General features: G+C 43.8%; 4 protein-coding genes and 3 non-coding genes across 9 annotated transcripts; 2 read left to right on the top strand and 5 right to left on the bottom strand.

Annotated features, from left to right (window-relative positions):
• Positions 1-2,099: 2,099 nt before the first annotated feature.
• LOC133913343 (protein ASYMMETRIC LEAVES 2-like) lies at positions 2,100-4,871 on the top strand. 3 transcript variants are annotated; one of them, XR_009909018.1, is made up of 3 exons: positions 2,100-2,294; positions 2,494-3,538; positions 4,495-4,871. XR_009909018.1 is itself a non-coding variant. In XM_062356469.1 (2 exons), the coding sequence occupies exon 2, from the start codon at positions 2,520-2,522 to the stop codon at positions 3,339-3,341; it is 822 nt and encodes a 273-aa protein (XP_062212453.1). In that variant the 5' UTR covers positions 2,100-2,294; positions 2,494-2,519; the 3' UTR covers positions 3,342-4,111. The 3 variants fall into 3 exon arrangements, 1 of the variants encoding a protein (XP_062212453.1); XR_009909017.1 differs by lacking the exon at positions 4,495-4,871 and adding an exon at positions 4,134-4,446; XM_062356469.1 differs by lacking the exon at positions 4,495-4,871 and having other exon boundaries at positions 2,494-4,111.
• Positions 4,872-7,629: 2,758 nt separating this feature from the next.
• On the top strand, positions 7,630-13,046 carry LOC133913342 (LRR receptor-like serine/threonine-protein kinase RPK2). Its single transcript, XM_062356468.1, has 3 exons — positions 7,630-11,181; positions 12,201-12,438; positions 12,565-13,046. The coding sequence occupies exon 1, from the start codon at positions 7,953-7,955 to the stop codon at positions 11,139-11,141; it is 3,189 nt and encodes a 1,062-aa protein (XP_062212452.1). The 5' UTR covers positions 7,630-7,952; the 3' UTR covers positions 11,142-11,181; positions 12,201-12,438; positions 12,565-13,046.
• Positions 13,047-13,090: 44 nt separating this feature from the next.
• Positions 13,091-13,163, bottom strand: TRNAR-ACG (transfer RNA arginine (anticodon ACG)). Its single transcript has one exon. It is a non-coding gene; the product is annotated as a tRNA-Arg (tRNA).
• Positions 13,164-19,189: 6,026 nt separating this feature from the next.
• On the bottom strand, positions 19,190-21,805 carry LOC133913341 (large ribosomal subunit protein uL13w-like). Its single transcript, XM_062356467.1, has 4 exons — positions 21,452-21,805; positions 21,248-21,364; positions 21,072-21,159; positions 19,190-19,503 (listed from the first exon to the last, which is right to left on the bottom strand). Exons 1-4 carry the CDS (start codon positions 21,721-21,723, stop codon positions 19,360-19,362), a joined length of 621 nt encoding a protein of 206 aa, XP_062212451.1. The 5' UTR covers positions 21,724-21,805; the 3' UTR covers positions 19,190-19,359.
• On the bottom strand, positions 20,402-20,484 carry LOC133913873 (small nucleolar RNA SNORD24). Its single transcript, XR_009909113.1, has one exon. It is a non-coding gene; the product is annotated as a small nucleolar RNA SNORD24 (small nucleolar RNA).
• On the bottom strand, positions 20,719-20,797 carry LOC133913886 (small nucleolar RNA R12). Its single transcript, XR_009909124.1, has one exon. It is a non-coding gene; the product is annotated as a small nucleolar RNA R12 (small nucleolar RNA).
• Positions 21,806-22,380: 575 nt separating the features above from the next.
• On the bottom strand, positions 22,381-25,723 carry LOC133913340 (uncharacterized). Its single transcript, XM_062356466.1, has 7 exons — positions 25,301-25,723; positions 23,593-24,609; positions 23,410-23,491; positions 23,258-23,324; positions 22,994-23,179; positions 22,840-22,900; positions 22,381-22,762 (listed from the first exon to the last, which is right to left on the bottom strand). The coding sequence occupies exons 1-7, from the start codon at positions 25,551-25,553 to the stop codon at positions 22,587-22,589; spliced, it is 1,842 nt and encodes a 613-aa protein (XP_062212450.1). The 5' UTR covers positions 25,554-25,723; the 3' UTR covers positions 22,381-22,586.
• Between the last annotated feature and the right edge of the window lie 445 nt (positions 25,724-26,168).

Genomic DNA, 26,168 nt, shown 5'->3' with positions numbered 1-26,168 from the left:
GACAGACAAATTACTGACGTAGCCCTGAATGGCATGGTAGGTAATTTTAACAAAAATATCATAATTATCAAAATATACAATTACGTGGATCGACGAATTAAATTTATACTACCTCTCGCCTCTACGTAGTATGAACCACCGTAAAAGAGCTCTATTTTTTTCATTTATCTTTCCTTTATGTGTAACCAGTGGCTACAGTTAACAGATTAGTTTCTCATTTTTGTTCTATTTAGAGTAAAATAGACTTATTCGTTGCATGTAGTCTAGTGAAATATTACACTATACTGCTTGTTAGCAATAGACTCACTCGTTGGTCTTTTCTATTCTAATTCCTTTCTAAAATTAAAATGTATTATAGAATAGGATGCGTTGCATGTGGTATAGTAACATATTGGTGCGTCCTAAATTTTTCTAATTATTTTTAGTTTTTTCTATTATTTTTTTATTTTTTAAAAAAATGATTTTTTTCTTGATTTTCCTAATTTTTTCTGATTTTTTTTTTCTGATTTTTTCTAAATTTTCTATTTAAGTTTTTCTTTTTTCTGATATTTTTTTTCTAATTTTTTGGTACTGCCTAGCATCACGTAGCATATCACGTCAGCGTCAAAACTCACTCGGAGCCAGTATAGACTTAATTGACACGGTTTAACAATATTAATGATCTAAAAATGTATTTTCAGAGTTTATGATCTAAATGACACACAAGTTTAAGAAGTATTTACCTCTTATTTTTCCCAAGTACCAATGCACTTGGCTGCGCTATAGCTTCACCCCTGAGTATATTAGGTATACAGTTCAGTAGGTTCAGCGATCAAGAAAAGCATAGTCATTGCAGATTACTCTGGTTCAACTATCCTGCAGAGCTTAGTGACCCATTGGCAATTTGGCCCGACGAGTTTCTTCTTTTCTGCAAATGAAATGATGTCCTGTTTCTTGTTCATGCTTCTGCGGAACACAGTACTTCATCATCATCAGCGTAGTATAAATCTTGAGCTCTCCAAGCGTGCGTTTTTCCAAGGGCCGACCAGTACCCTTGTGGCCATTATCTGCAAATTCCAGGGCATGTAATTCAAGCTGCTTTCTTACCCAGGGAGGGTCATCTGGACGAAGCCATAATTTCTCACGAGTGTCCTCGTCCTTGAAATCAGGGCAGCTGGCGTACGGTTTCGATCCCGGTTGTCCCACCATACGGTTGGCAAAGAAGACTTGCCACAAGTGAAGCCGGTCCAAGTACTTGTTTGTTTTAGCATTTGAGCTGACGAAAGTAATCGGAGAAAACAATCGTGGTACCACAGCAAACCCCGCCGTTTTGAGTGCTACGAGAGTAATTCCCCCAACTAAAAAAAGAAACTCAAAATAGATGTCATTGCAAGCCTCTAGAATTTCCTTTGGCTTTTCTGATTTAGATATCACTATATGAGGGAGCATGTGTTGCTTTCCGGTTTCCACGGATCCGTTTAAGCGATGTTTGGTTGCTCGTATTAAATACATCTTAATTCTTAATGTACCTATATTTTTACGAAAAAGATCATTAAGTTACTCGTATATACTATTTTTTATGTATCTATAGATGCAATTATGCGGTTGGAGTCTAATCCAATGAATCAAGGTAGATGCATTACATATGCGGTAATGGTGCAACAAATCCACTTGTTAGTCTCATGTGTAGAATTACTGTATCCGCCCGTACAGATAATCAAACACATTCACATGCTTATTGTATCTGCAAATGTAGGTCATTGTATTCGCCTTTGTAGACAACCAAATATTTCTTTTTAGAATCATTATATCCGCCCAATCTACTTCTACTCATCCAGAATATATACCGAAATTTTATAAAAACTCATACGAACAACCAAACACATCCTTATAATTAGTACCGAGTCTACGGACCATTGACATGAGAAATCCAACTCCACGTGTACTTATTAACATGTGACCTATCTTGATCTCGAATCTCGATCGAGTATTTATGTTAAGATTCATGCTAAAAATTGAATAAAAATATAGAATATATAAAAGAATCAATGAATTAATAAAAATAATAACCGATTAAGATAGAAGATACGTATGTACCAGACTATGCAGTTGCACTTCCATCTTCGGCCATTAGAAATTTCCCTTTCATTGTGGCGCTCGCGACCGCCTCCACAACGAACGCATGGCTCCATCCAGACCGCGCAACCGATTCTCTCTATCTCTCTCTTCTCTCCTCCTCGTCCTCCCCTCCTGCAGCGCCGCCCGCGGAGTGGAGTTCCGTTCGCGCATGGATTGATCCTCTCTTCCTTCCCTTGGTAAGGATCAAGCCCTAGCTCGATTGGAATGGTTGTTCGTTTCGTTTCTCTCCGCATGCAGATCGAATCCCCATCCAAATATTTCTTGGATCCACCCATGCATCCGGTTGATTTGTGGCCCACGTTGGCGATACAATGGTTAGGGTTCGATCATTCTCACCTTTTTACTCTGTGTCTGTCTATGTGACATATCTGGAAGGAGTCGGAGGAGGCAGCGGCCTCGGGATGTCGTTGTCGAGCTCGCCGTGTGCGGCGTGCAAGCTGCTGCGGCGCAAGTGCACGCAGGGGTGCGTGTTCGCGCCCTACTTCCGGCCGGACAGCCCCGCCAAGTTCGCCAGCGTGCACCGGGTGTTCGGCGCCAGCAACGTCTCCAAGATCCTGACCGAGCTCCCGCAGGCGCAGCGGGAAGACGCCGTCAACTCGCTCGCCTACGAGGCCGACGCGCGCCTCCGCGACCCCGTCTACGGGTGCGTCCCCTACATCACCGTCCTCCAGCTCAGGATCAGGCAGGCCCGCGACGACCTCGCCGCCGCGCGCAAGGAGCTCGCGGGGTACATCGGCCCGGCCGCCTTCGCGCCCTTCGTCGCCGCGCCGCAGTACCATCACCCCGGCGCGCAGTACGCCGCCGCCGGGATGGGGCTCGGCGTTGGCGTCGCGCAAGGGCACGCGCATCCGCATCAGCAGATGGCGCAGCACCAGCACATGCAGCAGATGTCGGAGGCGCAGCAGTTGGCCGCCGTGGTGGAGGTCGCCAGGGAGCAGGACATGATGATGAGGCAGGCCGCGGCCTACGCGCACGCCGTGCCCGGAAGCAGCTCCTGCGCGACGGTGGCGGTCGTGGCGCCCGATGCAGCGGCGTACGACGGTGGTTTCCTCTTCCAGCAGCAACCGGCGCCGTCACAGTCGCAGACGGCGATGGCCCTAACGTACCAGATGGAGCCATCTCCGCCGCCGCCGTCCTCGGGCCAGTCGCATACCGAAGTGTCGCACCAGCAGCATACGGATGGCAGCGACGAGGGCAGCGACGGTGTCGTGCCGCCGGCCTGACCTGACCGACGGTCGCACGCCCACCCTGCACCACCACCGTGTCTTCATCTGCGCCTACTAATTTAGCCCTTTTTTTGTTTCATTTGGTGCTCCCTTGTTCGTCGTGATTTTTTCGTCTTCTTGATCATATGGAATCGATGTCCGATCCATGCATACCTCCACAACGGAGACGACCGAGGTGGTGATCCTTCTTAAAGGTATTTTTCTCATCATCCACCTTTTATAATTCTTGATTTTGGCCTTCTGTTTTTATTGTCTTGCAATTAAGTTTCTTTTTCTCTGAAACGATAAATTAGTTAGTGCATACAAATACTTATTTGAACCAAGAATGCATAAATAAAGTAAAAATACTCAGAGTAATGTATTTCCACGGCATATTCTAGTTTAGCAATTTGCCCTCAAAAGAATTATTATTGCTAAACTAGCGGCCGATGTGTTCTTTGTATCAATAGCAATTCTTACATACTTAATCTGTGTGTAATGCACAATGGTCTTCATAGTTTAGCAATTTGTACATGCCCATGTCCATGTGTGTGCTGATGCCTCTCTTTCTGTCTCTCTTGATCCGTCTCCGGCTAGAAACATACGATCCCTTGATGCACATCTCACAGTTACAATTTTTCTTCTTTTTTTGGCATTGGCGTGTGTGCATAGTGTACAGTTGTACACTTAGCATCATGCATATGATATATGCAACCATCGAACGCAACCGATTTCACTCACTGACAAATCATTGTCCTGGAAATGTGCTCTGTCAGGATCTTGATGAAGTTGCCTAATGTGCTCTTTCAGGATCTTGATGAAATTGCTTCACATAATTAAGAGCGAACCGAAGAAACGCAAAAATAAACAAAAACAGAATGGTGAAAAGGAAAGGCAGGGCATGCATTTCTTTTTTTTTTCTTTTTTTAAGCATCCTTCTTAAGTACTTTATTAGCCACATATCTTCGTTTGCTTGTGCGTTTGTGATTGAACATGTGTCGTCTTTTTCGCCGTTATTATTCTTCCTTTAATTTTTTTCTATTTTATTTTCAATGGTTAAATTGTCCTGCCAGCAGCCTTTACTGGAAACAGATGAATGGAGTCATCCATTTTACTTTCATGCAAATACGCACTTAGCATTTTTTCTAATAATTATACTACTATTTGGTAGCCTTACGTGTACAGAGGAGAGGAGGCGGGTCCACTAGCCAGCAGGCTTAGACCGGGCGCAGACCGTGTTCAGCCACTGACGCGTGGGCCTCGTAATGGTCGGTTAGTGGGTACTTGGGAGCTCGTGTTGCACGCAGCTAGCACCCTTGCGCTACCTGCTCCTCCGTGCAACTGCCTCGCGGCACCGTCGTCCTTGGTCAATCAGCGGCGGATCCAGATTCACATAATGGGTATTCAATTTTTTTTTTAAAAAAATATGTTTAACAAAAAATATCACAAATTTACATAAACTATTTAGTAACAATATCTTAGCTAATTTAAAGAAATTATAAAATAATTAAGAAAAGTACAATTAAACTCGGTGTTTCTTTATGGCTTGAAAATGCTAGATGATATCTTTTTCTTTAACTTGCAAAAAAAGTCACACTCTAGAAATATGTTACATAGAAACTTCAGCACTGACAACTAGTGACCTTAGCGAAACTTGACTGATCTTTATAGTAAGCTATCTGATTTCAGCACGTTATATTAAAATTTTAGCACAAAATAAGCTATCTAATTGAATAACCTTATATATTCAAATGAACATAAGAAAATTACAAACATTAGAGTGAAAAATTTAAGAGTGTTCTGACGCTAAATCAACTCAACTTTCATTTCGGCTCTGGAGTTTGTCCTAGCGCCTAGTCGGCTGCTAACTGCCTGCGGTGTGCGCTCTCACCGCACTACCCGTCTGCCCCGCATGGTGTGATGGAGCCCTAACGGTAGGATGAGTCATGACTGGTCGGTTAGATGCCTGGTCATGCAACTGGCCGCTCGCTGGTGCAGCCTAAAAGTCGCTCGCCCGCCCGCCTGCCCATTACTCGGCTGGTCCAGCCGTTACCCGCCAGCACCGCTCATGCATATTTTTGCGTGCTACACCAATGCAGACCTGTAACCCCGCCTGGATGCCTAGCCGCTTGTCACCGGTCAGCCGCCTCTAAACCCTAGTCGTAGGCATGAGCTCATAGTGACACGGCCTGGTGTGTGGATGCGAGTCACGAAACGATGAGAATACAACTTGAGGAGTTGATGTCACGATCTGTCAGTCTGGTAGAGCCTCTCATGACCTATGGGTTGGACGGTTGGATGAGATTGAGCTGTTAAGGTGGGCTCGAAACTTAATCTTACACATCTCAATTTACACACACATATATACACTATACTCAATTCTTTGCAAAAAAATATAATAGGTATTCAGCTGAATACCCATGAATCATGACACGTCCGCCTATGTATCTCATCATTTGATTCACAAGAGAGATGAAACGAAAATTCAGCAATAGTTACTCCTAATAATTCTCAAGTATTAAGCGCATTGTAATACTTTGTTTTACAAGAAATTGGGTAGGACCTGTATTAATCGCTCTAAAAGGTGTTAAGGACGAATATGTAGTTGTTGTATACACATATACGATCCCAATCTCACTTATTTTTCATATATCCTATTTCTTTTATCACTATACTAAATTATCATGTACACCGCTCTTCTATATTAACCCTTTTCCAATTAAACCCTAATCCCTCTTCCACAGCCGCCATCCCCCCCCCCCCCCCACACATCCGAATATGCCCTCACTTCTCTAGCATCACCCTACCACTTGGCAAACAACACACTATATCGTCGTCGGTCCACTGCCAACCTTATCGTCTCTGCCACCTCTCACCATCGAACCCATTGTCCTTGTGACATACGCCATACTTTTTTCTAGCTACGCTAGAGTGTTGTACTACACCACTGTTTGGCAGTTCCGCGGCCAACAGCACTAGCCATCTTCCTCTTCTTCTCTTTAAACCAAGTAAACCCGAATCCTAGGCTCATCCACGCGACACAAATCTGTATGGCAAGAACAGGTGACTGAAAATTTCCTTGTTTTTAGGCAATCGGAGACTAGCAATTTCATTTTCGTTCAAGGTTATTTTGATGCATCGGTTTGTATTTAAACTATCAAGGACGAGAATGGCAAGAAGTGACCAGATAAACTCAACTACGACCTAACAACCTAAATCAATAGTTTTTTTCTGTAATATCTATTTTTAAATTTTGTTATAGACACAACTGTTACACTTTTACCTAAGTATTTTCCTGTGAACTTGCGCAGAAAAATACTTTTGCCATGCGTCCAAACATAGATCAAGAATATCAGCATGTTAAAAGGATCAACAACCCAAATACAAAACACAGATAACGGAGAAAAGTTCTCGAAATGAATAGCGTTTTTTCAGAAACAAAGGCCACGGCGTTGTCCCATTTTCATTAAACGAGACTCGAAAAAAAATAATGTAGAGAGAAGACTGGAAAGTGGAAGGAAAGAGGGAGGAGGCAGGCACCATCAGTCCATCGCTGTGACTCGACAGCTCGGGGCTAGTGTCCCTTGTCGTGGGCCCCACAAACGATGGGCCCTGAATCTGATTGGTGCTCTGCTTCTGGGCTGGGCCACCACACGACCAACCCAGTCGCCCTCCCATCCGGTCAGTCTTCCCTGTCCGGGCCCACACGTCGGTAGATGGATGTACGGATAGGTATAGACCGGGGCTGCAAACCAAACAGAGCCTTAAAGCCGATGGTGTGGCAGAAAAAAGAAAATAAATCAGTGTTTAATTTTTTAGATTATGGAATGAAATTATCTTAGTCTCTGCATCAGAGCAGGTACATAGAGCATTCATTATTGTAAACTTGCAGCCAATAGATTTGACACCGAATTGGAATGAAAATAAATAGGAGCTCAGTTGAAATAAATAAATACGGAGTAAATTGGGGTTGGCACTTGCAGCTTGCAAGCTCCACGAGGAAACGACGGGTCATGGTAGAGAATTACCTAAGCATCCTTATGAAACTGTTTGTTTTGGAGGAGCGAGATATATGCGTTGCAAATGGTTATATAGTTAAGTGCGTATAGGAGAGTAAAAACAAATAGCGCTACGATAGAAATCTATGCTAACCAAGAGATTATTAACTAATATCGAAGGAGATATGAACATGAGAAGCGAAGAAGGGTCAAAAGCGTGGGCAGGCAGCTACCACCACCAACAAACAAAACCAATCTTTCCAAGGGCAAAATCGTCACTCCAAAAAGTTTTAAATAAGCAAACAAAAAAGAAAAGAATAATCACTGGACGAGTAGAGGACGGTGGAGAAGAGGAAGAAGAAGAAAGAGCAGGAAAGGAAGCAACAGAACGAAGACCAACACCAACCAAGAGAGAGCCACAGAAGGAAGAGGAGAGAAGAAGCCGGGGAGATAGAGAGAGGGAGAGAATTCTGCAGGCAAATTGCCTGTCTTCCCTCCGAAAGTTCCCTAATTACTTTCCAGTCCTTCTCCCCCATGTAAGTTTCCCCTCCTCGTCGTCGCCTGCACCTACCGCCGCCTCCTGCAGTTCAGCTTCATTCCCCGGTCGTCGCCGTCGGCTAACTAGCCGGAGATGGTGGCCGCTCTCCGGAGCACGACCTTCACCGCCGCGCTCCTACTGCTCCTGCTTGCGGTTGCGGTCTCCGTCTCGTCCTCCTCCAAGTTGCAACGCGGCCAAGAACAGGACAGATCGGCGTTGCTCCAGCTTAAGAACGCCTTCCCTTCGGTGGAGCTGCTCCGGCAGTGGTCCGCGGACTGCGGCGGCTCCGACCACTGCTCCTGGCCGGGGGTCACCTGCGACGCAAGGTCCCGCGTCGTCGTTCTGAAGGTACCCTCCGCTCCACGGCAGTCCGGAACCGCCCGGGAGCTCACCAGCGAGCTGCCCGCTGCTGTTGGGCTCCTCACCGAGCTGAAAGAGGTCTCTTTTCCGTTCCACGGCATCCGCGGCGAGATCCCAGGCGAGATCTGGAGTTTGGAGAAGCTCGAGGTGGTCAACCTAGCCGGAAACTCTCTCCGGGGCGCCCTTCCGGCCGCCTTCCCGCCGCGGCTGAGGGCGCTTACCCTCGCTTCCAACCTGTTCCACGGTGAGATCCCCAACTTCCTTTCCAGCTGCAAAGACTTGGAAAACTTGGATCTTTCAGGCAACCGGCTCACCGGGTCGGTGCCAGGAGCTCTTGCTGGCCTGCCCAAGCTTAAGCGGCTTGATTTATCCGGGAACCTTCTCGCCGGGAGGATCCCCTCTGGTTTGGGGAATTGCGCGCAGCTCCGCTCGCTGCAGTTGTTCTCCAATTTGTTGGATGGTTCTATTCCACCGGAGATTGGAAGGCTGAGGAAGCTGCAGGTTTTGGACATATCGAGTAACAGATTGAGCGGTCCGGTACCTGTGGAGCTAGGGAATTGCTCGGATTTGTCGGTTCTTGTGTTGTCAAGCCAGTTCAGTTCAGTGAATTCACCTGAGTCCAATCTGTTTGAAGGAGGAATTCCAGAGAGTGTGACATCTTTGCCGAAGCTCAGGGTGCTATGGGCGCCGAGGGCGGGGCTGGAAGGAAATGTTCCGAACAATTGGGGAAGATGTCATAGTTTGGAAATGGTTAATCTTGGGGAGAATTTACTTTCTGGAGTGATTCCAAGGGAGCTAGGGCATTGCAATAACCTCAAGTTTCTCAACCTCAGCTCCAATAGATTATCTGGTTTGCTGGATAAGAATCTTTGTCCACATTGTATGACTGTATTCGATGTCAGTGGAAATGAACTTTCTGGCTCAATTCCAGCATGTGTGAACAAAGTCTGTGCATCTCAGATAATGGTGGATGAAATGACATCTGGTCATTCTTCGCTGCTCATGTCCAAAGCTCTAACAGAACTACAATTGGGTTACTGTGACTCTGGAGAGTGTTCTGTCGTGTATCATAATTTTGCGAAGAACAATCTCGAAGGCCATCTTACATCCTTGCCGTTCAGTGCAGACAGATTTGGAAACAGTACCTTGTATGCATTTCTTGTTGATCACAATAAATTCAGTGGATCGTTGGATGCAATTCTGTTGAAACAGTGTAGCAGCTTGAAGGGGCTGATTGTAAGCTTCCGAGACAACAATATATCTGGTGGGCTCACAGCAGAAGTTAGCACAAAATGTCGTGCTATCAGAGCTTTGGATTTAGCTGACAATCAAATATCAGGAAAGATACCTACTAATGTTGGTTTGTTGGGTGCTCTTGTCAAATTGGACATCAGCAGAAATTTGCTGGAGGGTCAAATACCTGTCAGTTTCAAAGACTTCAAGAGCTTGAAATATCTCTCATTAGCTGGGAACAACCTCAGTGGCAGAATACCATCCTGTTTGGGTCAGTTGATATCACTGGAGGTTTTAGATCTCTCATCTAATTCTCTAGCTGGGAAGATCCCTAGTAACCTTGTGACACTAAGAGATCTCACTGTGCTTCTGCTCAACAATAATATGCTCTCTGGAGTCATTCCTGATCTTACCCCTTCACCATCACTATCCATTTTTAACATCTCATTCAATAACTTGTCTGGGCCGCTGCCTTTAAATATTCACTCATTGACATGTGACAGTATTCAAGGAAATCCATCCCTTCAGCCTTGTGGATTGTCTACGCTCTCCAATCCGTTAATGAATGTTCGAGCACTCACTGAGTCAGATGGTACAACACCAGACAACACATCCCCTGATGGCGGTGGCGGTGGCGGTGGCGGATTCAGCAAAATAGAGATTGCTTCGATAACTTCGGCATCAGCTATTGTTGCGGTTCTCCTGGCTCTGATCATCCTTTACATTTACACAAGGAAATGTGCATCAAGATCATCAAGACGTTCTCTCAGGAGAAAGGAAGTCACTGTTTTCGTGGATATTGGTGCTCCTTTGACATATGAGACTGTTTTTCGTGCTAGTGGCAGTTTCAATGCAAGTAATTGCATTGGAAGTGGTGGCTTTGGAGCAACATACAAAGCTGAAGTTGCACCAGGAATACTGGTTGCAATAAAGAGGCTTGCTATTGGAAGATTCCAAGGTATTCAGCAGTTCCAAGCAGAGATCAAGACTCTTGGGAGGTGTCGCCATCCCAATCTTGTAACACTCATCGGATACCATCTGAGCGATTCAGAGATGTTTCTAATATATAATTTTCTGCCGGGTGGTAATTTGGAAAGGTTCATACAAGAAAGGACCAAGAGACCAATTGATTGGAGAATGCTTCACAAAATTGCTCTAGATGTTGCACGTGCACTTGCATACCTTCATGATAACTGTGTCCCTCGCATTCTACACCGAGATGTCAAACCAAGCAACATCCTGCTCGACAATGAATACAATGCATACCTTTCTGATTTTGGATTGGCAAGACTGCTTGGGAATTCAGAAACACATGCAACCACAGGTGTGGCAGGTACTTTTGGATATGTTGCTCCAGAGTATGCAATGACGTGCCGTGTTTCTGACAAGGCAGATGTGTATAGCTATGGAGTTGTACTTCTTGAACTTATTTCGGACAAAAAAGCACTGGATCCTTCTTTCTCTCCATATGGTAATGGATTCAACATTGTTGCATGGGCTTGCATGCTGCTACAGAAGGGCCGAGCTCGTGAGTTCTTCATAGAAGGGCTGTGGGATGTGGCCCCACATGATGACCTTGTTGAGATTCTACACCTAGGTATTAAGTGTACAGTTGATTCCCTTTCTTCTAGGCCCACAATGAAGCAAGTTGTTCGACGACTAAAGGAACTCAGACCACCATCTTACTAGGAATAGCAAGCAGAATATGGCTTGCTTCTGCAAACTGAGAGTAAGCTAAATGAGCCAATTTCCCTGCCCTTTTGCTTTGTTTAACTTTCTCAGCCAAATAATTAAGGAACCCAATTGTGTTTAGTGTATTGATAATTTGATAGTGCAGTTCTTTGTCTAAAAAAATGTAGATCTTTATGTTGCATCTGCATCTATCTTAGGTACCATGGACCCTACCAAATACAAGCTGTACACAAATCTTTTCATATAATAACTGTGCTCATTTTATATTATTGCCACATTAGTTTCATTGGCTTGTCAATACAGTTCTCTTGTGAATTATGTTATGCTTCCTACCAAATGAAATTGCCATTGGGCCTGCACCATTTGAGTTCTTGTCATTCTACCTTTCACGTGTCTTCTGATCAATATTCGAAGACAATAAGCTTAACAAACATGGGATCAATTGTATCTTGAAATTTGGTATCTGTAAGTAGTCCTTACCAGTTAGTGAACAGTGAAAACTTCAAAAACTGTATTCAATTCCCTCACGTTCACTTGATATGTTTACTACTGCTGTGTGTTCCGATCAATATTAGCAGACAGCAGTACTAGCTTAACAAACATGGGATCAATCGTGTATTGAAATTTGAGCTTTGGGTAGCCCTTGCCAGTTTGTGGAAACCCCAACAAATGTATTTTATTCCTTCATATTAACTTCATATGTTCACAACTGCTTGCTTTATTCGGTGGCTACTACGTACTAGCTATATGGTGCTTCTTTCTTTGGATGCTTGATTGACAACATGTAATACAGGGGATGATCTTGTCTTCTTTGATCAGATGATTTTCTGTTGAAGCTAGTTTATGTTCCTCTTGTTGATGTCCATCGGCCATAAATTATTCACTTGTAGATGACATGGAAGTTCCATAGTTACATGTGCATTTTCTGTTATTTGATCAATAGAAATTGCTTTACCCGTTCTCTATGAATGCGCATTTATGATAGGCTTTTAGCATGTCATAATCTTGTGTCATCTTCATCACTCAAAAACCCATATGTTCTGTTTTTGTGTGTAGGCATTTGGATGCTCTGGTGACCAGAACTGCCAATGATGTTCCAAACAAATTCGTTGACACAGCCCATATGCCATCCCTCCGGGGGCCATGTGATCTTTGTCCGGTGAAGAGATTGGGAAATCCGCCAAGCAGGACATGCATGGAAGTTAAACTCATGCTGACTATGTGGGCTCGGATTGCTGTATCAAAGCGAGTAACAAGAACGTCCGAGGAAGTTAAATCTTGTCTGGCATATCCTGTAAGCAATCTTCTTTCCTGAGACATTACTCCCTGCCATGATGGTCCTTAGAAAATTTCATCTTAGATTTTCATATATCACTGACTAACCCGAGGACACGCCTTGTTATTTTTCTTCCACCTGCAGGATGTGTCATAACCTAACAAGACGGATTTGAGTACCTCACCAAACTATGAAACTGGCACATTGCGCTTTGAGGCACAGCTTTCCTGATTGGAGATCAACAGTCATGAGCCAGCTGGACGACATTTTTCTCTTGCGAAGGGAAAGGCTTGTCCGCTGACCTGCATGGAAGAGGATCTGGATCCCAGGAATTATTGAAAGCAAGTCCATGTGACGCTGCACATTGCAAACTGTGGTGGTCCAGAGAGGCCATGATAGTGGTGCAAATCGGTGAACCTAAGGGTTCAATCAATAACATTATTTTTCTCAAATTGAGCAATTTTTTTAGAAAACTAGTGCTAAGGTTTGAAGATAGTAAAAGATTTGGATGGCCGTTCTGTTTGCGTAGCAGCATAAGTAATAATGGCTTCTTCAGTGAAATCGATTGTACTCTACTGTGTTAATAAGCTGGAGACGACAGTAATGGAAACACGAGTTGGAAATAAGCAGAAAATGGAGTGGCAAGGAAAAAAAGAAAAGAAAAATGAAACGACTCCGCTGGGGATCGAACCCAGAATCTCTGGTTCCGTAGACCAGCGCCTTATCCATTGGGCCACGGAGTCCTTGCTGATATAGGCCTACTGAATGCAAGTAATAGTAAAAAAGAGATAGTTAACACTGAACAGCCAATGCTTCTTCAGCAATCACGAAGCTCTTACGGTCGTGACGCAGGCTCGAGAGATTAGCTAAACATGGGCTACCTCAGATTTGTCTGGTGAGTCGAGGTTGCACGCTCTTGTTGCAAAGAAAACCAGAAGGTCGAGATTGTACGGTTGTACACCATGACCTGTGAGAACCGTGGCAGTGTTTTTTTAAGGCCAAGGAGCTTTATATTATATCAAAGCAGGATTACAAAATGAGATTGCAAAAGACGTTGGTGCATCAGCTAGCCACTCGCACCTTTGCAAACCTGACGAAACAAACTTGGCACACGAATGTGTTGATGTGCAGACGTAAGGTGTGTTTGGTTGTCTGGCTAAACCCCTGGCCAGGCCAGCTTAATGTAAGATGTACATGTTTGGTTACCTGGTTAAGGGACTTAGCCAGGCCAGCTCAATACAAAAGTGGCTGCTAAGCCATGCTAGATCTGGACTCCTGAATCGGCTGTTTATGTCTGGCCAGGCCCGGATTGTGCAGGGCCCACCGCGAGTCGCTCTCCGCGTTGGCCCGAGATGTGCAGGCAATGACCTCCGAGCGCTAGGGTCCGCTTGGCCTCATTCAAACCGCCTCCCCGTTCGGAGCTCTCCTCTCCCCCAAAAACGCATCTCGTCTTCTCCTCGCCCCCGCCCGTCACGAAGAAGAAACTCTGATGAGGTAGTTGGTTTGGTTCTCACGCCCGTCCAATCCACTGGTTGTCCTTCCTTTTTTTTCTTGATCTACTCATAGTATGGTGTTGTTCCCTTCCGATGAAGGTTTGGGCTTTGCAAGTTTTACGGTCCATCGAGATTCCAAAAATGTGATTTTTACCTCCACCGCTTGGGTTTCTATTTAGGCACATTCTTTTATTCTTTCTCTCAGGCGCCAGTCGCACAACCCTGGTGATTGGTCTTGAGCACCGAATCTGTGCAGTATTCCTTCCCCCTCTTATTTCTCATCTGTTGGATTTGCATTGCTTGCTTGTTTCATGTTGCAACAGAGCAGTGGATTTGTTTGGGTTCAGGTTTAATCGTTGTAGATCTGCTTTGTTCTCATCAGACTTGTTAGAGTTGATGTGTAATCAGTGTCGATCTGCTCTGTTTCCATTTCATTTGTTAGGGTTCATGTATAATACTTTGTGGATCTGAGAATTAGTGCATGGTCAATGATGCTTATCACTGGGAGGCTCATCTCATGGGTGCCTTTAGACATGGATGCTGCCTTTAAATATGGATTCTTGTGTATATCTTGTCACTAATTCTTGTGTATATCTTTTAACTTTAGACATGGATGTTGCTACCAGGCACCGTGGTCTCATCCTTAGGGGTGCTCCTCTCGTAGTTGTAATGTCATCCTAGTTGTTTGTTAGGTTCAGGCGTCGTTCTCTAAGTAGACCATCTGTGACCTATGGCCCTTTGGCTGCGAGAGATCGTGAGAGGCAGGCTAACCTTTGGTTCATCTACCACTCTACTGACACTCAATGTGTGGATCTCCTTAGTATGAAAAGGGCTCCGTTCTTCCAACTTTGTGACATGTTCCGTAGTAGGGGGTTGTTGCGGGATAGTATCCATACCTGTATTGAGGAGCAGGTGGCAATGTTCCTACAAGTTGTAGGTCACAACCAAAGGTTCAGGTGTATCAACTTAACCTTTAGAAGGTCCTTTGAAACTATTAGTAGGTACTTCGGGGAAGTCTTGTATGTTGTTGGTGAACTGAGAGATGAGATGATCACTCCTCCTGCCACTGCTGTTCCAAGAAAAATCCAGAGTAGCCGTAGGTGGAACCCTTACTTCAAGGTTTGAAGCAGTGCATAGAAAAATTGATTAATAACTGATTCATTCATTGAACTTGATTAATAAATTATCATATTACTTAATGTAGGACTGCATAGGTGCAATCGATGATACTCATATCCTAGCTAGAGGTCCTAGCAAATACAGGGCTGCCTTCCTTGGAAGAAATCATACAACCACTCAAAATGTCCTTGTTGCTGTAGACTTTGATCTCAGGTTTACATATGTCCTAACTGGATGGGAGAGGTCAGCTCATGATGCCATTATCCTGACTGATGCCCTACAAAGGGAGGATGGCCTGAGGGTACCTGAAGGTAATAGAAGTAGAACCTTAGGGGCAAGCATTTTAGTCTAATTACTGAATTGATTCATTGGTTTCCAAATGTTAGGTAAATTTTACCTGGTAGATGTTGGCTATGTAGTCAGGCCAGGGTTCCTGCCACCATACAGAGGTACAAGGTACCACTTGAGGGAGTATGGGGTCAGGAGCCCTCAAAATGAAAGGGAGTTATTCAACTTAAGGCATTCCTCTCTTAGGGTAACAGTAGAAAGGGCTTTTGGGGCACTGAAGAATAGGTTCAAGATTCTGTACAACAAGCTTTTTCATCCATATAAAACTCAAGTCAAATTACTCCTATCATGTTGTATCCTTAGGTCGGGTTCATCCCTCATGAGTCAAACTGGAATGACAATGTTGTTGATGAGGCTGCCCATAATAATGTCATAGTGGACAATGGAGCCTGGGTCATCAAGAGGGACACCTGGGCTCAATAGATGTGGGCCAACAGGGGCAACTCTAGAGTTTAGTGAACCTAATGTCTCTATTTTTGTTCTACTAATGTTATCATTTATTTCCTACGAACAATTGAATTTGTTGTAGTGATGTAAGGTGTTGTGACCAATCATTTGTGGAACAGATGTTACTTTTTGTGCTGCAATGTTGTGCTGCAATTTTTCTTTCTTTTTTGTGCTGCAATGTTGATCTTCTAGTATTATTCTAGATGCATTTTGGTGCTGTGATGATGATATTTCATTTTTGTGCTGCAATGATGCTACAGTTTAGGAATGGCTGACATGGGTGATGATGGGGTTGTTGGGGATGGACAAGGGGGTGATGCTGGACATGAGGTCCAAGGTGCCCAAGAGGGTGGCCATGGACAGGGTGGGCATGCCATCCTAGGCTTGTCTGGACTAATGTCATGTCTGCATTTGCCCTGCGTTGTTTTTCTGACCTGGTTGGGGAGGGGCTGAAAACAGACAAGGGCTTCAAGGAAGTCCACCTGAACGCAATGGCTAGGGACATTTGTGAATTCACTGGGCTTAAGGTCAGTGACACTCAAGTCTACAACCACCTTTGCAAGTGGCGTGCTAAGTGGGTGAATATCTGTAGGCTAAAGGAGTTGAGTGGGGCTTTGTGGGATGAGGAAAATTACATGATAACAATAGAAGCTCAGCATTACAAAGGCCATAGCAAGGTTAGCTCTAACTTGTAGTTTAGGATTCATGTTAACTGCTTTGTCTACTTTACCAACTCTCCTAACTTCCTCATAACTATCTATTTCTGACTAATGCCTCCTACTATCTATTTCTGGCTATAGGACCACCCAAGGATGCTGAGTTCCTCAATGTCTCCATTCCTAACTATGTCCAAATGCAAATGATCTTTGGTAGTGGGGTTGCTACTGACAGGTTTGCCATGGGTTCTAATGAGCCCCTTGGGCAGCCATATGTGGAGCCTGAAACAATTGATTTGGATGCTAAAACTTCACAACATCCTGTAGAAGCTGAAACCTCTGGAACTAAGGGCAAGAGTGAAGCTCCAGCCCTGGGAAAAGGAAAAGGGGTTGCAGTGAAGAGGAGGGAGCTCTCATGCTTGGCTTGACTGATACAATCTGGGGGTTTGCTGTTGCTGTATCTGAGAGTGCTCATTCAAAGGCTGCCCCAGGTGTGTATGAGGCTGTCATGGGGACTCCTAGATTCACAAGGGAGGCTCTCATGCATGCTCTGGGTCACCTAACTGAGAACAAGGCAATTGGGCTGGTCTATGTGGGTATGTCTGCTGTGGACAAGGATCTGTGGATGAGGACTTACTTGGGCAAGCACCACTATGTCTAAAAATGATGACAGTAGGACCATTTTTTGGTAGCTTCATGGCTAACACACCACCCACCTGACCTATTTTTGGGTGCTTTTGCTGACCTGACATGGACACCATTCATATGTTGTTGTAATACAGATGATAGATGCATACAAACTCTATATATGCTGTGATGTGGTGTTGTGATGCCTTTGGCGCATACAAACATTTGGTATGCTGTGATGTGATCTATGATATCTGCCTGTTTTCATGTTAATTCCTTGGTATGTTGTATTTCTAATGTGATGAAATGATAATCTATGTTCCGCATTATCAAATTTCAGTAACTATGAAGTGGTATGGTGTATTTCGTGATCATCAACTAGGTGTCTATGCAGATTGGCATTCATGCGATTGCCAAGTGACTGGATTCAGCAACTCATGCTACAAGGGCTTCGATTCAAAAGAGGAAACACTGCAAGCTTACAATGTGTTTGTTCAGTCCTTCACACTTGCCGTACATGGACAGATGAAGGTAGAAGACCCGAAGGGGGAGAAGCGCACAAGGGCTAAGACTTTATCATGTAAAGATGTCATACTAGTAGGACAAAGCTTGTTAATTGTAATCCAAGTATGCTTGATCTATCTAATGTAGCAATTGGTTCAATATTGTGTGTCCGGTGAACTGGGAAGTCAGACTTCATAATGATATTGCTACTTTGCTATATCTAGATAAACCTAGCGGTTTGCCATCCTGCAAGTTGATGAAGTGTGAATCATTGAGCATTGTCAGTAGGAGGTTCCTCCATTTCCCAATGAGGTTCCTCCATTTCCTGATTAATTAATCTATCGCTGCAATTTATTATCCATAGATGATTTTTAGTTCTTCTACTGAAACTTTACCGCTTGGTGATTTTATTGCTTTATGCGTATGTTGTTTGACATACTAGAGGATCTCAAAAGACACATGCGAACAGCCTACCAGACCAGGTAACTTTCAAATGCCTACTGTACTAAGAACAAAATTAGGAAAAAGTGACTATTGACATGTGGAAAATAAAAAATTGTACAAATCATCATGTAATCAGCAGAAAATGAGAAGGATAAGCAATGCTATTTTGTGGCTTTAGATTATAACAGTGTAAATTAATTAGTAGATACGTCACAAATGTTGATACAATAATTTTGATAATAAGCATTAGAGTTCTGTATTCGACCAATATTGATCCCGGAGCACCACTTAAACAGGAATTCAAAACTTATTAACCTGGGAAGTGGGAAGCAAACAACATTAAGATCACACCTTTGGGTTCAGGCCGGAGTCAAACAACCAAACACAGACTTCATTCCAGCGCAATGCAAGCTAAGGTCTTAGGCCACCAAACTAAACAGAACCTTCATTGCACGGGCCGGCCTGGCCATCCAAACTAAACACAAGAGAAACAGCTCCATCCACCCAGGTTTGAGCTGCTCTGGCCTAGATACACCCAGACTAAGACTAAGCCAATGAACCAAACACACCCGTATTGGCCTGCCGCAGTGTCAAACATATAAAAAGTCTATCAAACTCCTGCTTAGCTCCTGTATGTCGCGCAGATTTGGGACTCTCAGCGCGAATACATCTTTGGCAGTATTAAAAATTCCGATTTGGTCCCCACCCCCCGCCCCTCCAAAAAAAAAAAACAGGCGGTGCTTGACTCCTTGTATTCATATCTTGCAAGGCCGTTCTAATGTGTCCAATTCAATTTATATACTAAGCCGGGTGCCCCGTCTGGTTGCAGCTTTGGCATAAAGTCCCAAGACAGTTCAGACTCCAGAATGCTGTTCCCGCAAGCATCAAGCACACTACCTACTTCCTAACACACATCCGAGTTATTAGCCCTTCGACCCTTAGAACATGGCATTAGTCCTCAGGTTTTCTAGTTGCCAGGTTCACATATCTTATGGTTGTGCCATCATTTCTATGATCACAAAGTTTAATCTGAGTGATATAATCATAGCGCAAAATGAAAACGTCAGTTCACAGCAAACATCAGACACGAACGTGCCTCGGGCATGACATACATCGAGACATGACTCACAATTGACGGACGAAACAGTTCATTCACCGGCTAAAAATTTCAAATAAGAGTAGCAGAACCTGATGGATAAACGGTTTACCACTTGAGATTATATTGTCACAAAAGATATCAAACTACTTAAAATAGGGGGCAGATGCTCCACAAAACTGATAATGCACGAAAGCACAGCTTCTCAGTATTTGATAGGGGCAAGAATCTCCAGCTGAGATCCCAACTTCTCCTCAGCAGCATTCTCAGCCTTGACACGCAGCTTAGTGAGTTGCTTCCTCCTCTCATAGGCAACCTTGGCCTTCTCCTTCCTCTTCTCCTCAAGCTCCTGAAAGAGTTAACATAATGCATATTACTAGTGAGCTACATTAAGCAAACTTGGAACACTAACTAAAACATTGTTCAATAGAAAAATAAAGGCATATACAGAACAGGGTTTACAAAATCAATTGACCAGCGGAAATAGATACCCAGCAAATTTCAGAAATTCACAAATATCAGAAAATTCACTCAAAAATCAATCAGTCAAATTTGTAAGCCGGATGAAAATTCAATCAAATCGACATTTGGTAGCCACTCGATTTGAATCAAAAACCGACCTAATTGTACCAAAAACCAAACGAATTTACTGCATTATCCGCATTGACCATATTTCAAACGATTTTGCTAAAAATCAGTCAAATTTGCGGATTTACATAGCACATTTCTCAAATAAGTTCAAGGAAAATAAAAAAATCAATAAACATCACAAAAAAATCAGAAAAAATAGAAACAAATATGCATGAGAATTGCTAGGTTTTGTTTAATCTTACATCTACTCCATGCATATATCATGCATAGGGGAAAAGTTTGCACTGTGCATCCAGCCTGTTTCAGCTTTTTCTATTTTTCAGCCTTTTTTCGAACTATCAATGTTTGAGCACATATTTTCAGATGCAAATGCATTTTTTTTTAAAAAAACTAACGTTTTTTATGGAGTTTTTATTTTATTTTTATTTTTTTCATATCCGATTTGAATTTTTTGAATTCAAATACGAAAACCTATCGCATTTCATATTCGTACCCCGCAGAATAGACCGATATTCAAGATATTCAAGCAGTTTTTGACGCATTTTTGAACCCTGATACAGAATCAAATTTAATGAACAGCTTCAAATAAGCTAACATAACCTTCTTAATAAAGAGTGTTTTCTAATTGTAATGCTACATATATCGATGGTAATGGGGGCCTCAGAGATCTTGGTGGTTTAGGATCATCAGATGGGAATACCCATCAAGAGTAGCAAATATCTTGATCACATCACAGGCTCATAGCAAAATCACACAACACAGATGTTGAAATAGATATCAAAATTGAAAATGTCATGCTAAATACAAGGGTAACATTATTGTAAGATCACATGACCAAGCAAGAGCTACATAATCTAAAATATCATCATAACTGATTAATGTATAAAACTACCAAACATTCAACAATACAGGCATTAACAAACAAACCATCGTTCAGGAAAAAAAAGGAACAAGTCTATCAGAAATGGCATGCTTTTGTCAGAAGTAGCTGGTTGTTAAAATCATATTGAAGAATCAACGGGAATCCGATTGATTTTCTTCGTCATCCAGAACCATGCCCATTTCAGCACAGCAAATATCTAATTATTCCGACTGTCTATTCTGCCCCCAAGCAATCAGTGACAAAGCTGAAGAATTCCTGACAACAAAAGATGTATCACAGTCGAAAGTACCTTTTAACAACATGTACCACTCTAGAGTCTAGAGTCAATTTCATTTACATCATGGCACATAAACCCACTCGAAATAGCAAGATAAGCAGCTATGAATTCGTGCCTAAACAATATAGTACGAGAAACAAGCAGAGAAAAGAGGGGGGAAACTTACCCTGATGGTGTCGTGGTAGTTCCATCCGACCTCCTTCGAGAGCTCACCGAGGAGGCAGTACTTGTGCCCAGGTTGCAGCCTCAGAACCCTACAAAAACCACACCGAGCACTACCATCAGATACGCGCGCTCACCCTAATCACGCACAGATGTAGATAACGAATGAACCACACGTACTTGAGAGCGTCAGGGATGACCATGCGCTTGGTCCTGTCGTACGGCGGCGGAACGCCTTCGTAGGTCTTGAGCCTCGCCAGCGCCGCCTCCCCCCTCTTGGTCTTGTGCGGAATCATCCTGCAAGGCAACCGCAGCACAGGAACGCATCAACACAGCACGTCGTAAATGGGCGAAACGCAACGGATCCGGGCGCTGCTCACGTACCCGCGGATGGTGCGCCACAGGATCTTGGCGGGGGAGCGGAAGTGGATGGGCCCGTGGGAGGGCTTGGTGTTCATCCGCTTGCGGAGGAAGCGGAGGTACTTCATCTTTTGGCGGACGAGGCCACCGGACATGCAGATCTCCTCGCAGCGGACCACGACCACCGTCTGCCCGTTGAGCAGCTCCTTGGCGAGGATCGAGGACAGGCGGCCGAGCATGTGGTGGCGCGCGTCCACCACGATGCGCCGCGCGCACACGCCGGAGCCGGACACCATCGAGCCTGGCCTTCTTCGGCTTACCAGGGAGGCGGCGGCGCTAGGGCTTGGAGCGGGGGTGGAGGCGGAATGGAGTAGGGGCGCGGCGCTAGGGTTTCTTATTTATAGGGCTCGGAGATTAGGGTCTCCGCTTGCACTCCAGTACTGGGCCGGGCCGTGGACTATGTTTTGTTTTCAAGGCCCAATACAAGCTTACTGAAGGTCTACTTTTCTTTTCCTTTTTTTTTTGCTAGGAATGTGCTCAGGTTTGCTGAATAACCCGTCGAAAAAGCCAAAAAGGTTTGATGAATAAAATCGTTTTGATTAACGAGCAATGTTTTACGTTTTAAAGTATTTTCCCCATGATGTTTGTGTACTCTGTAAATCGGGACTAGGTAGTCTAGGTGGTCATTGGTCGGTGCAACTAAATTCGAAAACCTGAGTCAGGAGATGAAAAAAAAAACATTCAGAGCCAGTTTTTAAGCATAGATTTAATTTTTCCCACTTGCAAAATATAATGATCCGGCATTACAGTTGCAGCTCACTGAAAATTCTGGCATAGAGTACCCTTGAATGAGCAAGCAGCTAATTATGCATAATTGGCAATTGAGCTATTGGGAATGGTAACGAACTTAAATAAAATGGAAACAAGTGAATAAGCATGAAGAGATTGTAAAGAGTTCGAAGTTTTGAGCCATTGTCACACCATTCATTCATTTGATACCTTCCATACAGCCTACAGTTTAACTGATTGTACAAAACTCTGTAATCCTTAATACATGGATGCAAGTAAACCGGCACTACATAAAGATCAGTTTGCACAAGATTTTGTGCCCTAATGCCTGACCAATGGAGAAATACTGCACTCCCAGGAATAGGGAAGTTCAAGCACAAGTAGTTAAGGGAGAGCTCCCTTTATCAGCAATCTGAGCATAGAAGCTCCAACGTGCATCACTCTCGGTAATGAAGGGTTGGCCGAATGGATTATTACGAACGTAACACTCAACATCATCTGCAGCGGCTAGGTTCTGCAGATACACCCGAAGATCTCCACCAGGGCCTGGTCAATAGGAATTGAAATTTACAGCATGAATAAGTTGCAGTAAGGTAGAGCATCGATAAATGCTGAGCACATACCCAATGAATTATCATTGCAGTTCAGGTAACTGTAGGGGTGAGGAAAAATTGCAGTATGTGGCTGCACAAGATAGAAATGAAAAGAGAGTGTGATATTCGGTATAAGTGAACGTATTGAAAAAAAATGGGTATATAGAAGAGGTTGAATAAATACAGGATTGCGCAGAGCTTTGTATGGGGAATCATCCACAAGTACTGTATTTGATGGTGAATAGTCCCCCTCTTCCCATGGGAGATCAGGCTCTTCCTTATCCCACAGTTTCCTCAATTCCTTCAGCACTAATGGTTTGTGATTGTTCTCCAGTGTTTTGTATCCGGTAAATGTGCATTTAGACATGTCCTGTCCATATTAAGGCCATAAACAAATTAGGACCAAAGAAAAACTCAATGAGAATAAGCACATTTTTAGTTGACCTACCCAACAAAATAGTAGGTGCGATTTGAACTCTCTCATAATGATATTAACAACCGAAGCAACATTTTCTCTGGAGAAATTAGAATGCCACAATAAGCACCAATTACACCAAAAAGAGGAAAGCCAAAAAGGAAAAAGATGAGAAGAGATCATACTTTTTTCTTGAGGACCATATACCTAACTTGAAATTCCGGGCACAAAAGTTGAGAAAATCATCACAGTAAGGCCTTCGGAAGACTGATAAAAAGGTATATGATTGTATATTAACAGCTTCTGTCACGGTCTAGATCAGCATTATTGCAAATAATAGTTATAGGCGATAATACAAGAGATTTCACCTAATTTCCCGCGAACCTTGGCATCAGCCATGTGAGCATTGTGGTAGTCCTGGTTGATATCCGCAAGTAAACCGTTAAGATCTAAGATAAGAAGCTTTTTCTTTGGAAGCCATCTAAAGGATTGTCTTAGTGAAAAGGCAATTTTGGGTTTTTCCATATATGCCTCAGCCAAACTGGAAGGACTCAGGCAGTTAACATTGTGATATTTTGATAAGCATGCTGTGTCTTGCTCTTGCAATTCAATTCTCTCAGTACTGGTGCAGTCCAAATTATCCCTTCCCACTTCACGCCTCTTTTCAACGGCGCTATCCAAAGTCACATTTTCTCCTTCTGTTGTCTTTGCATTATCCACTGAGACTGAGTTCGTCATGGATACCTTGGGTTTAAGACGCGACGTATTGTTCTCAGAAACCATTGTCATCAAACCAGAGTTATCAGTGCCAGTTGGCAAAGGCGAGTCATGTGAGGTAGTTTTCTTGTGACGATTACGCCTTTTCCCGCCTCTTCTTTTCTTTCTTTCCTTCTCTTCTTCCTTTAAATTGCTGGAGATGAGAGAAGCTCCAGTTACATTTCCTTTATATTCTTCTGACTCATGCAAAGAGCTACAGTCAGGAGATATTATTTTCTGGTATACTTCTTCCGAGTTCTCTGACATATCAGTGTTCTTCATCTCTGGACATTTTGGATTTTTATTCTGATAATCCATATTAGTATCAGCATTTCCTGATGCAGTGCAATTATTACGCAGACATCTTACATCAGATTTCTTAAAGAATTTGCTTCTGAAGGCTTCAATTTCTCTGACAGAATTCTCACGGGCAAGAGAAGAGCTGGCAGCACCATCTTCCACAGAATCTTTTATCACCTTATTTCCAACCTGGACATTTCTCCTTGTTTTATTTGAGCTCATTGCCTTCTTGGTTGTAGTCTGTGGCAGATTAACGTTCAAATGTGCTTCCACTGCTTCCGAACAACAACCTGCTTGCAGGGCAGAATCTCCTTTAGTTGAAACGACACCTGACACAATTAGCATGTAGGTCACCTTGAGCATCAATGTATTTCTTCTCAGTGTTATTTAAATTTAGAGCATTCCGTGCCAAAGTTAAATTTCACGAGAGTATCAGAAAACAAAACGTGCGCTTATACCCTAACAAAAATGGGAGACTAAGCGTGTAGAACAACAACAATAAAGTCTTTTAGTTCCAAGTAAGATGGGGTAGACTAAGCGTGTAGAACGATGCTAAATGTTCAAGTATAAGTGAATTGTTTATCTTTCTCCACAAGCTTAGGCTTTTAGATGAACTGGTTGATACATGCAGCTCAATATAATATCAGAGTCAGATATCTCAAGTGAGTTCTAACGGTGCAATTAAAAAAAAACGCAGCCGGAGGCGTGAAGGGAAGTATTGAAGTATAAATAAATTGTCCATATTTCCCTATAAACTTAAGTTTTTGGATGAACTAGTTGGTGTATACAGCTCCGTATAAAAAAAATTTGGAAGCGTGCAAAACAATATTCAAACATTTGAGAGCACAAACCCTCCGAGCAGCAATATCGCAGTTGACACAATAACACACTGCGGCAACCTATACGTACTGGACAAGTGAACAGGACAAAGGAGAGGTGAGATTTTCGTCAAACAATATGCGAGTACGCTGGCGGAACGGCACGCAGAGCAAGGGAAAGGTCAAGGTAGTGACGGCATACCTGAACCAGGCGCTTCCGGACTCCTCGATGCCTCCTCCGCCTCGGCGGCGCGATCCCGCCGCCGCCTCCGCCTCCGCCTCCGGTTCCTACGCCTCGACGACGACGCGGCGGCGGGGGCGTTCTCCGGCGCGGTGCTTCCCCGCTCCCAGGCCAGCACGTCCGCACCGGCCCCCGTCGCCGAGGCAGCGGCAGCACTCCGCTGCCGCCAGACCTGGCGCTTCGACGCCGGACGCCACAACGGCGGCGGGTCCATCCGGATCTGGCGCCCCGAGGGGACCCAAAAGTGGAAAGGATTAGGAGCAGGGGGAGGCGTCTGGGCAGAAGTCGGCGAGCATGGCGCGTCAAAAGCCTCGTGCACACGGAGGGTGCAGATGCGGTGCAGGTGGCGCGGAGGAAGCCGTGGCGACGGGTATGATGCATTCGAACGTGGGGTTCGTCAGCTACAGAGGCTGCGTGGCAGGGCCCAACGGTGGTACGCCAGCGACGCACCGGAGGAACTGCGTACTTTCAACTCTGACAAGATTGGAATATGTCCTTTGCTTAGATACGACGGTATGCGGTTCTTACAAACAGGAAAACACAACTATGACAATAAATTCCAAAAGAATGGAGGACAAGAAAACAAGCAGGAAGATCTTCTCCTTTGATTAGGTTTTCTTTCCCAAGCATTTACTATATTTTTTTAAAGCATCAATAAAACTTGTATACTACACTATTACACGTATGTATTCATATAACGTCTATCAAAAACTGAAAATGTAGACTTTAAAAATTGACGAAGTCAATACAAACATCTTATTATTGACGAATATATCAACTATGAATAAAAAAAAACTCAACTTGATAAGATACACAAGAAGTAAACATA

The sequence above is a fragment of the Phragmites australis genome, chromosome 3 (assembly GCF_958298935.1).
Source record: "Phragmites australis chromosome 3, lpPhrAust1.1, whole genome shotgun sequence".
In the NCBI taxonomy this organism is placed as follows: domain Eukaryota; kingdom Viridiplantae; phylum Streptophyta; class Magnoliopsida; order Poales; family Poaceae; genus Phragmites; species Phragmites australis.
Note: the sequence above shows the minus strand (reverse complement) of the source record. Positions and strands in the feature narration are given on the sequence as shown.